The 14965-nt window shown below is 33.2% G+C and overlaps 1 protein-coding gene across 1 annotated transcript; it reads right to left on the bottom strand.

The window, feature by feature from the left end:
• Window positions 1-5669: 5669 nt before the first annotated feature.
• Window positions 5670-7300, bottom strand: LOC109612843 (tigger transposable element-derived protein 4-like). Its single transcript, XM_020037246.2, has one exon. The coding sequence runs from the start codon at window positions 7239-7241 to the stop codon at window positions 5748-5750; it is 1494 nt and encodes a 497-aa protein (XP_019892805.2). The 5' UTR covers window positions 7242-7300; the 3' UTR covers window positions 5670-5747.
• Between the last annotated feature and the right edge of the window lie 7665 nt (window positions 7301-14965).

Genomic DNA, 14965 nt, shown 5'->3' with positions numbered 1-14965 from the left:
TATTTTTAAGTATTCTAAAGTTTTGTATTAAAGATAATCGATATTTTCAATATGAGGGCAGAATATACAAACAAAAGAAAGGACTACCTATGGGTTCACCAGCTTCTCCGATTGTAGCTGATATAGTGATGGAGAAACTACTTGACACCTGCATGGAAAAACTTAAGACGAAACCTGTGATATTAACAAAGTATGTAGACGATTTATTTATGATTGTTGGGGAAAATGCAATACAAGAAACATTGACGACTTTCAATAATTTCAACAAAAATATTAAATTTACCATTGAAAAGGAGCATAATGGTTCCATCCCATATCTGGACACACTTGTAATGAGAAAGGACAATAAAATAGAAATGAACTGGTATCAAAAACCGACGGCATCGAGTCGCATATTAAATTTCCACTCGAAACATCCAAAACAAATGATTATTAACACAGGTAGGAATCTTATAAACAGAATATTGAATATTAGCGACCATAAATTCCACGAAAATAATAAAAACAAAATACGAAAAATACTGTCCAAAAACTGTTTTCCAAAATTATTAACTGAAAAATTAATAAATGAATATAATATACCGAAATCTAAGGACAAATCTCAAGAAAAATATTACAAATCAATGATTTATATTCCTGGATTATCTGAGAGATTCCAAAATTCCGATTTATATGACAAGGATAAACTGCAAATAGCAACACGGACAAACAATACACTAAAAAGTTTATTTACTAATACCAAAAGTAGAATTCCGTTAAGTGAGAGACACAATGTAATATATAGCATTGAATGTGATGGAACAAAAGACGACAAATGTGGAAAAATATATGTTGGTACCACAAAAAACAAATTAAAAACTAGAATATCGGGACATAAATCAGACATTAAATTAAGGAGCCAAAACAATATTCAAAAAACAGCACTTGCGGAACACTGTAAACTTAACAACCACATACCAAACTTTGACAAAATACGAGTATTACAGGCGGAGAACAACTACAACAGAAGGTTAACATTGGAGATGCTGCATATAAATAACATACCAACAAACAAAAAGATCAATTACAAAAGCGACACCGATAATGCAGCTTATTGTTATCGACACTTGACAAAGAAGAGATCGTGCAATACGTAGAAATAATCAGTGCAATAATAACACCAGACAATGGTAGTAAAAACTACATTAGCTGTTAAGTAAATCTGACAATTTTATGTAAATGTAAGAAATCTCTTTTTTTGGAAAATAATTGTGCCCATAACAAAATGCTGTGATACTAATAATTATGTTTTCTAAAATAGATTGCCCCTGAAGATGCAATTTGATAATTGCGAAATATTGGGAACATATTATTGTAATCAATAAAATAAATCCGAAAATGGCCTAAAGCTCGAAAAAATCTTATTATTTATAGATCTGTGCAAAATTTTAGCTTCCTATCTTAATTCGTTTAGACTGTAGCGTGATTACAACAGACGGACAGACGGACGGACAGGGCTAAATCGTCTTAGAATTTTACGCTGATCAAGAATATATATACTTTGTTGGGTCTAAAATGATTATTTCGATGAGTTACAAACGGAATGACGAACTTAATATACCCTCCATACCTTTTTTGGTGGAGGGTATAAAAAATATACATCGGAGACGGGTTCCACAAAATGGAAACATACGTAGAATGTATATGGGAGCTATATCCAAATCTTAGCCGATCTCGATTAAAATTTGGCAAATGTATTTTCGAGCTCTATAAGATATCTGGCACCAAATGTCATTGTTGTCGAATGCATATTACGAATGTGAGGGACTTGAACACCAAATCAGATGAAAAATATACAGGGTGAGATGAAAAAACTGTAACCAACTTCAGACTGCTGTCATTTCTAAGCCACTCGTCCGAAAGCTGTTAAAATTATTCCAGTGACAGCTCATTGTGTTGTTTACAAGCGTACAAAATCATTTTCGTGAGAATTTTCCAGAAAAAATTTATTCGTAATGGAATTTAAGTGGGATATTGTGATTTCTTTACATTTGGCTGGAGAACTACAAGTGGCTATCGTTAAAGCACTCTAGCATTTAAATGTGAATAAATCTTTTGTGTCACGTACCATCGCTCGTTACCATGATACTGGTAGCGTAACCCGACGTCAGGGAAGTGTACGGAAGACAACAACAACATTAGCAGAAATTGTTCGAAACGTATAGAAGCGACTTGATCGAAACCCGCGTCGCAGTGGCTGAACATACCGCAAAATTCCATTCGGCAAAGATTGAAAAATGAGCTCGGGGTAAAGCCATTAAAATTCCAAAAAGTGCAAAAACTTACATCGCAACAGAAAGAAAATAGACTCAAAAGAGCTAAAGAGTTGCTTCGCTTGGCCGAAAGTGGTGAGTGGTGAACTGCCTAAATTGGGTTTTCTCCGATGAGAAATCCTTCGTTGTCTAGCAGTTTGTAAACAAACAAAGTGGTCGTGTTTACTTGCCAAAGAGGTCAGCTGAAAATGTACCACTTCGGTTGGCCACCAGAACTCAAGCACCGGCCATTGTGATGGTGTGAGCCGCCATAACAGCCGATGTTCGCTCTCCGCTCGTATTCATTCGCATCAGAATAAATGCCGAATATTATCGCGAAAATAAACTTGAGGGTGTATTAAAGCCTTGGGCACGCAAACATATGGACATTCCAACAGGACTCAGCACCACGCGCCTCCCAAGAATGGTTACAAAATGGCACCCAAAATCTCCGGATACCAATCCGTTGGACTATTGTGTCTGGAGTTTTTTTGGAAAGCAAGGTTGGCACTAAAAAATACCAAAGTGTCAATCACCTCAAGCAAGCGCTTCGCCGGGAATGGACCAAAATACTGCAGAGCAAAATTCGAGCGGCGTATGAGGGTTTCATTGGTCGTTTGAATGCCATAATTCGTGCCGAAGTTGACAAATTTGAACAATAAAATCCGTTAAAAATTCTGAAAGTATTGTTATATGCGACCTATACGAAGACCTGGATATGCATAGACAATTTTCTGTCACGGGCTGCAGTACAAATTAGGAACTTTCATTTCGAACTTTGAAACAATTTCGGCGAACAATGTCGCTAAAATAGGAAAGAACACTTATAAGAGGGGCTATATCTAAACGTGGATTAAGCTACTCAATTCGTTCGGCAGCCAGAGTGATTTCCGCAGACAGGCTGATTTAAATTTTATGCTGATCCAGAATAAAAAGACATTGAGGGGTATAAAATGTATATTTCGAGGTATTACGGACGGAATGAAAAACTTAATATACCCTCCATACAATGGTGGGGGGTATATAAATGACATAGGGACGCACATACGGATCAAAATCAGCGAGTTTTACTAAAATCGGTTGGTGATTGCAGTTGAGGTCTTCAAAATACCATAATGTGGGCGGTGCGGTTATATGGGACTGAACCAAAACGAAACTCTATATAGACAATATCCTGCTACAGAAGTTGCTATGTATTGAAATTCTATCGAGATTTAAATAGTAACTTTGAAGTAATTTGAAAAATGGGGCTTAAATGCAATATCAAATATTCGGTGGTACTGCTATATGAACCTATTCAAGCAACTTACTCCCACAGAAGATTAATCCCATTACAAACTCCACGTTTCATGGGCTTTATGGTACCAAAAGAAAGTAGAAATACTGAGATTATCGACAATCGATAATGGGACTGTTTTTTTACATTTTATAAGAGTTACAGTTATTCGAGATTTTGACCCTTTGTGGGGAAGGTACTAGAAGGAATAAGCCGATACCTATCTTCACATCGGATCTTGTGTCTGTAGAGATATTGGAGTGTGCGAAGTTTAGAATGAAGCGGATTATCATTTCACATTTTATGAGGAATATAATTATTCAAAATTTAGACCCGTTCTGAGTTTTTAAGATAATCGGACTCTTATTTCACATTTTATAAAAGTTATGATTTTTTTTTTAAATCAGGTCAATTGGACGATTCTTTCTTACTATATGAGGTAATTTATTTTCTGTGAAAATTTTGACCTTTTGTGGAAGAGGTACCAGAAGGAGTGGATCGATATTTCGCATCTCCGAACCCTATCTAAGTCTAACAAATATATTTCGTTGTACCAAGTTTGGATTAACTGGGATATTCCCTTCGAGAGTTATCGTGACGGACGGACACACCTATATCGACTCCAAATGACCTAAAACGGATTTGGTCTAAAGAGACCAAATGTCGATGAGGCTTGTTTTGGTCGTATCAAATGATATATATCCTCTGTAGCCATATAGCCTGAGATTATAAACAACAATAAATGGTTTAGGTCCAGTTGTTTTCCAGATCAATAACATATGATGCAAGTACTAATATACTAAAGTGCTAACACTTGATATTACAAACCAATTTAATTTTATTAATTACTTTATGTGCAGAAATGCATAATAATCCGTACGAGTTTGTCATTCCTAACAATTTTGTTCCATTTTTTTTTCATGGAAATCATTTCAAATAGGGTAAGTGTGCCTAAGTTCGACATGAAACTATTATAACTAAATGTACTTCACTTTACTTCAAATATATTGTCAGCTACCTTTGTGTACAATTTCGCTAAGAAAATATGATTTATTCTAATAAAAATTAAATTTTTGTCTGTGAAGGTCCTCAACAATCCATATTCTTAAGAAAAGTACAATAAAGTCGTCGAATCAGTTTAACTAAACAAAAATATTATATTGAGTTTTGCCTTGTTAAGGCGAATATCATATGTTTTATGATTTATGTGTTTGTTTTTCTCTTTCGAGACGAGCTTAATGATCTGAAATTTGCAGTGAAATGGAAAGCCAGATAGACACTATCACACACTCACCACTATGCGACGCGTTTCGCCGTTGGTTAAGCGGCTCATCAGGCATATTTGATGTGGATGATGGCTTACAAGGGCCGTTCTCTGGAAAGTAGTATATATTTCGAACTTATTGCAAATTGCAAAAATATTATATTTTAATGAATTATTTTATTATCATTATTAATTATTCTTACCAAAAAATTGGTATGCCGACTGTTGGAACATGCCATACCGACAATTGGCAAGTGGTGGTGACTACTGGCACAAAAGCTTTGTTTTAATAAAACTACAAATTTATGAAATTTAATTAAAAACTTATTAAAACTTTATTTATTATTGCAAAAACTATACAAAATTTCGAATCTGAATAAATTAACTTTGTAATAATTGAAAAGTTCCACTCAGAATGGTGAGCGATTAAAAACGCGAAAATCCTAAAAGTGCCGACTACTGGTACACTTACCCTATTTTCCAAAGAACGTTATTATCGACTACAGTCGACTCCGCTTTACTGAAACGACAAAAAATTGGCTTGTTCATTTCAGTTATCCGAAGTTTTCGCTTAAGCGAAGTTCGCATAACTGAAAATTTTTTCAGTTATCCGAACTTCGCTTCAGTGAAATTTTTTTCATTTATCCGAACTTAGCAAAAATGAAAAAAATTAATAATCCAATTGCATACCCGTTCAAAACAAAACACACATTTATTGATTTAAACAAATTTTATTCGCAGAGATCATACAAAATTAAATCAATATACTTTCGGTCTAACAGTAATAAAAATACAATGAAAAATATTAAATTAAAGGAACTTCAGTCGTATCATTTAAGTTAAAATTAAAAAGAAACATTAAAATAACATTTTTGGAATTCACTATTTTAAAATATATTATCGGAAAAATTATTATTTAATTACATTGAAAATAATCTTGCATATTTTTTTGTGTCAACCGTTTTATATTTATTTGGCACATTACGTTTTCAAGATCGTGAATCTTTTGTCGTGCATCCGGATTGTCTCGAAAATAATCAGTTAAAACATTCATTGCAGCAAAAGCCTCTTTTAAAGTAGGTTTTGGCGATATGTCTTCTTCAACTACATTATTTTCACAACAATCTTCATCATTATTTTCTTTTGTACTCAGTGTAATATACTCTACAATACCATCATCAGTCAAACTCTCGCAACAGGGTTCATTTTCGTCTACCCTAATAAGTTCTTCCATATCAAGTGCAAATTCATCATCCATAATTTCCATGTCTTGACTTGTTTCTAGGACTTCATTCAGAGAGAACCCACCTTTTTTGAAACAATTTAATAAACATTCTGCCGTAACGCTATTCCATGATAATTTTATCATATTTAGGGCTTCTAACAAATCTATTTTTTTCGAAAAATCTTGTGGGGGTAGACCACATTCTAAATGCAAGATTTGCTTAGACACTAACCGCTTTCTGTACTGCGATTTAAAAGAACGTATTATTCCTTGATCAAGAGGTTGAATTAGGGAAGTGGTATTTGGTTGCAAAAATATGACGGTTATGTTGCTTAAAACTACATCATCCATTATTTGGTGACACGATGCATTGTCAACAAAAAGAAACATTTTTTTATTCTTTTCTTTTACCTTTATATCCAAATCTTTTAGAATTTCCGTCCATAACATTTTTGTCATCCATGCTTTAGAATTAGAATAATAATTTACTGGTATTGTGTTTTTTCTAAAACATCTTGGACTTTTGGATTTTCCTACACAATAAATGTTTTTGTCATTGCCAGTTGAATTTGTTATGAACAACAGTGTTACTCTATCTTTAGACATTTTTTGTCCGGATGGATGTTCATTTTTATGGGCTAAGGTTCCATTTGGAACAAGTTTATAGAATAATGCGGACTCATCAGCATTATATATATTGTCTGCTGAATATTCTTCTAGGTATTTCGCAAGAATGTTTTCTAGCCACTCTTTAGCCCCGCCTGTATCAGCATAACTTTTTTCACCGCTCAGGTTTTTAAAGTGAATATTTTCTCGTTTTTTCCACTGTTCGAGCCAACCATTCGTTGGTTTAAAATTTACATTAAACTTTTTTGCAAAATCATCTGCTTTCTCCAACAATAACGGCCCAGTTATTGTGGCGTGTTTTGATCGCATATCCTTGAACCAAATGAATAAAGCATCTTCCACATTTTTATGTGATCCTGTCCTTTGTCTTTTCATGAAAACATTTCTGTTTCGATCCATTACATTGGTGACAACTTGTTTATTTTTTACAATTCGACTTACTGTCGCGGCACTACACGTAAATTGTTCACAAATTTCTTTTCTGGGAACACCCGATTTCAGTTTTTCTATTATTTCTATCTTTTCTTTATAAGATAAACACTTATATTTACTGGACATGTTTGATTTCTTTGAAATAATTTAAATAGAACGTTCTTTTGTTTCTTGTGTTTATTTTGTTTTTGTTTCACTTATCCAAGTATGTAGAAAGAAATAACGAGAATTGTGTTATCAAAATGTTAATAATCGATATCAAATATTACATGTTCCGCCATTCTCCTCTTTTCTAGTGAGTTTGTTCAGTTATAATTATGTAAACTAGATGGCATTATCTAGTAATTAAAAAATAGATGGCAATATTTGTTTTTTCAGTAAAGCGGAGTGATTTCAAAAGAAATTGCAATATTTGAAATCAACCACCATTTCACTTATCGGATATTTTCAGTTATGCGGAGTTTCAGTAATGCGAATTAAATAATGAGAAAGTGACCTAAAAATGTAATGGCGCAGGAACTCAATTCCAGTTATCCGATATTTTCCAATAAAGCCACTTACAGTAAAGCGGAGTCGACTGTACCGGTATTACCATTGTGGTGAATAGGATTAGTGAACAGGGTGTCAACATTTACCACGACATTGTTTGTACAGTACACAATTTTTCTTTAATACTTTTGTACAGTTGAATTTACTACTTTATTTCGACTCAAGAGGGAGCTAAACGGGCTCTCCAAATTTATGATAGTACTAGCTGAACCCGGTCCGCTTCGCTACCCCTTTTGATTTTATATGCATTCAAAATTTTATTTACGAATATATGTTGGTTAAAAAAAACAAATTTAAAAATTAAAAAAAAAATTATTGCACTACTTTAATGCGTAAATTAACAAAACCATTAGAAAAGCAGTAACATGACATACATACACGAAGAGTTTGTCCTTCGAATTTATTTGTTTCATAGCAAATACCAAGCGTGCAATAAACTGCAATCTTTTGAAGTTGAGTGGCATTTCTATTGCAATTAGTGAATTCGAGATAACAACATACTTCGCCGTAATAAGCGTATTTCAAATTAATTGTTGTGCTGTTTTTTTAGTGTTAGCCGTTGTGGGTCAATGGTTCTTATTAAAATCATATCCCAATCTGATCCGATTTAAATATAATTTTAAAAAAAAATTACTTGTACACCAAATTTCGCCACACCTTTCATATTTCATTGAAATTGGTGCGTCTAATATGTGAAATCGGCCGAGAATATATATATGGGAGCTATATCCAAATCTTAACTAATTTCCAATTAATTTGTCACATTTATTATTGTAACCAAATTCCGCCACACATTCTGAATTTCATTGGTAACGGTCATATATATCATGTTTGGTGCATAACATGTATTAAATCGGCCGAAATATATATGTTAGCTATATCCAAACCTCAACTGATTTCAATATAATTTGGCAATTCTTTCTGGTGCCAGATTTCGTCTCTCTCGCTTTGGGTGCATCAAATATGTGAAATCGGCTGAGTATATATATGGGAGCTATAATCAAATCTGAGCGTATTTGAATATAATTTGTCAAATTTATTTTTGTACAAAATTTAGCCACTCATGCCGAATTTCATTGGATTCGGAAATACGTATCGTATTTTGTGCATCAAATATGTGAAATCGGCGGAAAATATAAATATATAATTTATTTTCTAATCAAAATTCCGTTACATATTCAAAATTTCTTTGGAATCGAACATACATATCGTATATGGTGCATAAAATACATGAAATCGGTCGAAAATATATATGAGAGCTATATCCAAATCTGAACCGATTTTAATATAATTTTACAAATGCATATTTGTTTTAATTTCCGCTATACATTCAAAATGTAAATGATATACATAGCGTGTTTTGTGCATCAAATATGTGAAATCGGCGGAAAATATATATGGGAGCTATATCCAAATCTGAACCGATTTCAATTTAATTTGACAAATTCATTTTGGTTCCCAATTCCGTTACTTATTTTAAATTTCATTACAATTGAAAATACATATCGTGTTTGGTCCACCAAATACATGAAATCGGCCGAAAATGTATATGGGAGCTATATCCTAATCTGAACCGATTTCAATATAATTTGGGAAATCAATTTTTTAGATAAAATCTATAACACGTTTCAAATTTCATTGAAATTGGGGATACATAGCGTGTTTGGTGCATCAAATGCTTGAAATCGGCCGAAAATATATATGAGAGCTATATCCAAATCTGAACCGATTTAAATATAATTTGACAAATTTATTTTCGGTTTAAATTCCGTCACACGTTCCAAATTTCATTGGAATCGAACATTCATATTGTGTTTGAGGCATCAAATGAACGAAATCGGTCGAAAATATATATGGGAGCTATATCCAAATCTGAACCGATTACAATATAATTTGGCAAATTTATTTTTGTTCCAAATTCCGTTACGTATTCCAAATTTGGAGACTGTATCTTCAAACAATCAATAGATATGTGCATATAAAATCTAAATTTTTGGGAGGTACCTCCGATTCTGATGCTATATCTCCAGTTCCAAGTTGAAATTCAAAAATGTATATAACCTATGTTACTTTCAGGCGATGTTGCAGTATATATGGAAATTTTCAGGAAAATCTATTCAGCGGTTTTCGAGTCCATAAATTACAAACAAACAAACAAACATACAAACATTTTCATCTTTTATAGATATAGATTTCTTTATGAATTAAATTAAATATTTGCCCGAGACATTAAAACATTTCTATTAAAAACGTATTTCTTAGGTTTAACTTATGTAAATATTGTCTTATTGGTACAATGTTTGCAAAAAAAATATGTTCAATGTAAGCATATTTTTCTAATTTACAAATTAAAATGCGTAATATATTTGTACAAAGAGTACTGAGTGGTACTTAAATTGGAATTGGATGAAGGGATAGAGCTTGCGATAACTTTCGGTGTGTAAGATTGAGATATGGAACGGTTTTGCAAATGAGTAATAAAATTATACGATTTTACTACTATCCTTCAAAAAAAAAAAAGATTTGAAGACTTTTTGTTGTAAAATGTTAAAATTTTAATTGAATAATATCCATAATCTTGAAAGTCTGAAAATTTAGTACGTTGTATGATAAAAAGATTTAATAAGAACCTGCTAATACAGAGTGAGATGAAAAAACTGCAACCAAGTTCAGACTGCTGTCATTTCTAAGCAGCTGTTATTAAATTATTCCTGTGACGCCTCATTATATTGTTTACAAACGTACAAAAGCATTTTGGTGAGAATTTTCCAGAAAAAAAGTTATTCGTGATGAAATTAAAGCGTGATAGTGTGATTTTTTTATATTTGGCTGAAAAACCACAAGTGGCTTTCGTTAGAGCACTGCAGCATTTTAATGTGAATAAATCTTTTGTGTATCGTACCATACATCACTCGTTACCGTGATACTGGTAGCGTAGCCCGACGTTCGTATTAGTTGTCAGTGGCATCCGAATAAATGCCGAATATTATCGCGAAAATATTCTGGAGGGTGTATTAAAGCCTTGGCCGCAGACCTTGGACATTCCAACAGGACTCAGCACCATCGCAGTCAGCACGCGCTACCCAAGAATGGTTACAGAATTAGGTTCCTAGCTTCATTTCCAGCGCACAATGACCACCAAAATCTCCGGATACCAATCCATTGGATTGGTGTATGTATTTATTATTTTGAAAAATTAAAAAAAAATATTTTCAAAACCAATGATTGGAAGACACGTACACTGCAGCTCGCGCTTCAAAGCTATTGACCAGTTTAGCCATGAAATTGAAAGATTGAACAGTTTGGATCATATTTTTGAGAGAAAATCCAGGCATTCTATAAATGAGGAAAAATATGAAAAAAATGAAAACAACGTTTTGTATATAATTTTGAATGAGTCTGACAGGAAGCGGACATAGCCTCAGGGCTGTATTTCTGTAGTTTTACGAAGCTGTTCTACCTCCTTATTGTACCATGAGACGTATTCCACTCAAATCATTTACATCTTATCATCCGATTTTCTATGTAAACCAAGTTTGGTAATATAGCTGTCTTTGTCCGAACATTGAGTTTATCTTTAAATTAAAAAACATTTGGGAAAAGGATATCTTAAATTGCTTCCTTTAAATTATTTTCCCACGCATTATTCACTAAGATCTTCATGGCCAGTCTATTAAATGCTTTAAGCGTTATTTAATTTTTGTAATTTTAAATAAAACAAATTTCCATTGTTAATATTGCTACATGGCTATTTTTTGTTTAGTCCCTACCATGGCTGCCATTAACATTTCCCCTTGGAATGTCAACACCAGACAGTAAGAACATAACAACAAGGACATGTAAAAATTACTAAAGGAATTTCCTTTTCAAATGACAAAAACAATTCCAAGAAACGGCAATGTTAACATCTGTTACGAATAAGATTGTCATTGATACGTCTCTAAAACAGATTGACAATTGAGAAAATACAATTGGGCCATATTATCAACATTCGACAAGTTAAGAAAGTGATTTTGATTAGAAATACTCAAATATTGTTTTTCAACAATTTCTGAAAGTTACCTTTAAAGTAAAGGCGAGTTTTTTTTTTAAAGGGGAGACGAAATTTTCCGTAATTTTGATAACGATTCCTATGGATGTTATCAAAATACGTCGATTATTTTGTCATAAGTGCAGAGTTATCAATTTGACGTTCTCCCGATTCCACACTTACAGAGTGAGATGAAAAACTGCAACCAACTTCACAATGCTGTCATTTCTAAGCCACTCATCCGACAGCTTTTAAAATTATTCCAGTGACAGCTCATTTTATTGTTGAGAAGCGTATAAAAGCATTTTGGTGAGAATTTTCCAGAAAAAAGGTTATTCGTGATGTAATTCAAGCGTGTTAGTGTGATTTTCTTTATATTTGCCTGGAAAACCACAAGTGGCTATCATTAGAGCACTCCAGCATTTAAATGTGTATAAATCTTTTGTGTTTCGTACCATTGCTCGTTACCGTAGCCCAACGTCAAGCAAGTGGACGGAAGAAAACAGCAACATCAGCAGAAATGGTTCAAAAAGTAAAGAAGCAAAGCGTCGCAATGGGTGAAAAATGACTCGTGAGCCGAATATATCGCAATATTCCATTCGGCAAATATGGAAAAATGAGCTTTGCTTTTCTTCGATGAGAAAACATTCGTTGTCCAGCAGTTTGTAAACAAACAAAATGATCGTGTTTACTTGCCGGTCGAACACCAGAACTCAAGCGACGGCCATGGTGATGGTGTGGGCCGCCATTACAGCCGATGGTCGCTCTCCGCTCGTATTAATCGACCGTGGAACAGAATAATTCCCGAATATTGTCGCGAAAAAATTCTGGAGGGTGTATTAAAGCCTTAAAAATTTTAGCCGCCGACCTTGGACATACAAACAGGACTCAGCACCATCGCACTCAGCACGCGGCACCCAAGAATGGTTACAAAAGAGGTTCCTCGCTTCATTTTCAGCGCACAATGGCCACCAAAATCTCCGTATATCGGATACGATTGTGTCTGGAGTATTTTGTATAGCAAGGTTGGCACAAAAAATTACAAAAGTGTCGATCACCTCAAGCTCTTTGCCAGGAATGGACCAAAATACCGCAAAGCAACATTCGGGCCGCGTGTGGCGGTTTCATTGGCCGTTTGAAGGCCATAATTCGTGCCAAAGGTGACCAATTCGAACAAATCTAAACTTATTCCAAAATTTGATACTATTTACGACATAATTATTCAATATACTAAAAAAAAAGGATATATATATATATATATATATATATATATATATATATATATATATATATACTAGCTGAACCCGGTGCGCTTCGCTACCCCTTTTGATTTTATATGCATTCAAAATTTTATTTACGAATATATGTTGGATAAAGAAAAACAAATTTAAAAATTAAAAAAAATATTGCACTAATTTAATGCGTTAATAAACAAAATCATTACAAAAGCAGTAACATGACATGCATACACGAAGGGTTTGTCCTTTGGATTTATTTATTTCATAGCAAATACCAAGCGTGCAGGAAACTGCAATTTTTTTAAGTAGAGTGGCATTTCTATTGCAGGTAGTGAATTCGAGATAGCAACATACTTCGCCGTAATAAGCGTATTTCAAATAAATTGTTGTGTTGTTTTTTAGTGTTAGCCTAAGGCGTTGTGGGTCAATGGTTCTTATTAAAATCATATCCCAATCTGATCCGATTTAAATATAATTTAAAAAAAATTACTTTTACACCAAACTCCGCCACACCTTTCATATTTAATTGAAATTGGTGCGTCAAATATGTGAAATCGGCCGAGATATATATGGGAGCTATATCCAAATCTTAACTAATTTCCAATTAATTTATCACATTTATTATTATAACAAAATTCCGCCACACATTCTGAATTTCATTGGAATCGGTCATATATATCGTGTTTGGTGCATAATATGTATGAAATCGGCCGAAATATATATGTTAGCTATATCCAAACCTCAACTGATTTCGATATAATTGTGCAATTTTTGCTGGTGCCAGATTTTGTCTCTCTCGCTTTGGGTGCATCAAATATGTGAAATCGGCTGAGTATATATATGGAGCTATAATCACATCTGAGCGTATTTGAATATAATTTGTCAAATGTGCATCAAATATGTGAAATCGGCGGATAATATATATGGGAGCTATATCCAAATCTGAACCGATTTTAATATAATTTGACTAATTTATTTTCTAATCAAAATCCCGTTACATATTCCAAAATTCTTGGAAATCGAACATACATATCGTGTATGGTGCATAAAATACATGAAATCGGTCGAAAATATATATGAGAGCTACATCCAAATCTGAACCGATTTTAATATAATTTGACAAATGTATATTTGTTTTAATTTCCGCTACACATTTCAAATTTCATTGAAATTAGAGATACATAGCGTGTTTGGTGCATCAAATACATGAAATCGGTCGAAAATATATATGGAAGCTATATCCAAATCTGAACCGATTTCAATATAATTTGAAAAATTAATTTTTGCTCCCGATTCCGTTACTTATTTTAAATTTCATTAAATTTGGACATACATATCTTGTTTGGTCCACCAAATACATGAAATCGGCCGAAAATGTATATGGGAGCTATATCCAAAACTGAACCGATTTCAATATAATTTGGGAAATAAATGTTTTTAGATAAAATCTATCACACGTTTCAAATTTCATTGAAATTGGGGATACATAGCGTGTTTGGTGCATCAAATGCTTGAAATCGGCCGAAAATATATATGGGAGCTATATCCAAATCTGAACCGATTTCAATATAATTTGACAAATTTATTTTCGGATCAAATCCCGTCACATATTCCAAATTTCATTGGAATCGAACATTCATATTGTGTTTGAGGCATCAAATGAACGAAATCGGTCGAAAATATATATGGGAGCTATATCCAAATCTGAACCGATTACAATATAATTTAGCAAACTTATTTTTGTTCCAAATTCCGTTACACATTCCAAATTTGGAGACTGTATCTTTAACCGATCAATAGATATGTGCATATAAAATCTAAATTTTTGGGAGGTACCTCCGATTCTGATGCTATATCTCCAGTTCCAAGTGGAAATTCAAAAATGTATATAGCCTATGTTACTTTCAGGCGATGTTGCAGTATATATGGAAATTTTCAGAAAAATCTATTCAGCAGTTTTCGAGTCCATAAATTACAAACAAACAAACAAACAAACAAACAAACGTACAAACATTTTCCTCTTTTATAGATAT

The sequence above is a fragment of the Musca domestica genome, unplaced genomic scaffold (assembly GCF_030504385.1).
Source record: "Musca domestica strain aabys unplaced genomic scaffold, Musca_domestica.polishedcontigs.V.1.1 29, whole genome shotgun sequence".
NCBI lineage: Eukaryota > Metazoa > Arthropoda > Insecta > Diptera > Muscidae > Musca > Musca domestica.
Note: the sequence above shows the minus strand (reverse complement) of the source record. Positions and strands in the feature narration are given on the sequence as shown.

Excerpts from the sequence above, each read along its gene's own strand:
- LOC109612843 (XM_020037246.2), bottom strand. The coding sequence starts at position 7,241 with ATGTCCAGTAAATATAAGTGTTTATCTTATAAAGAAAAGATAGAAATA.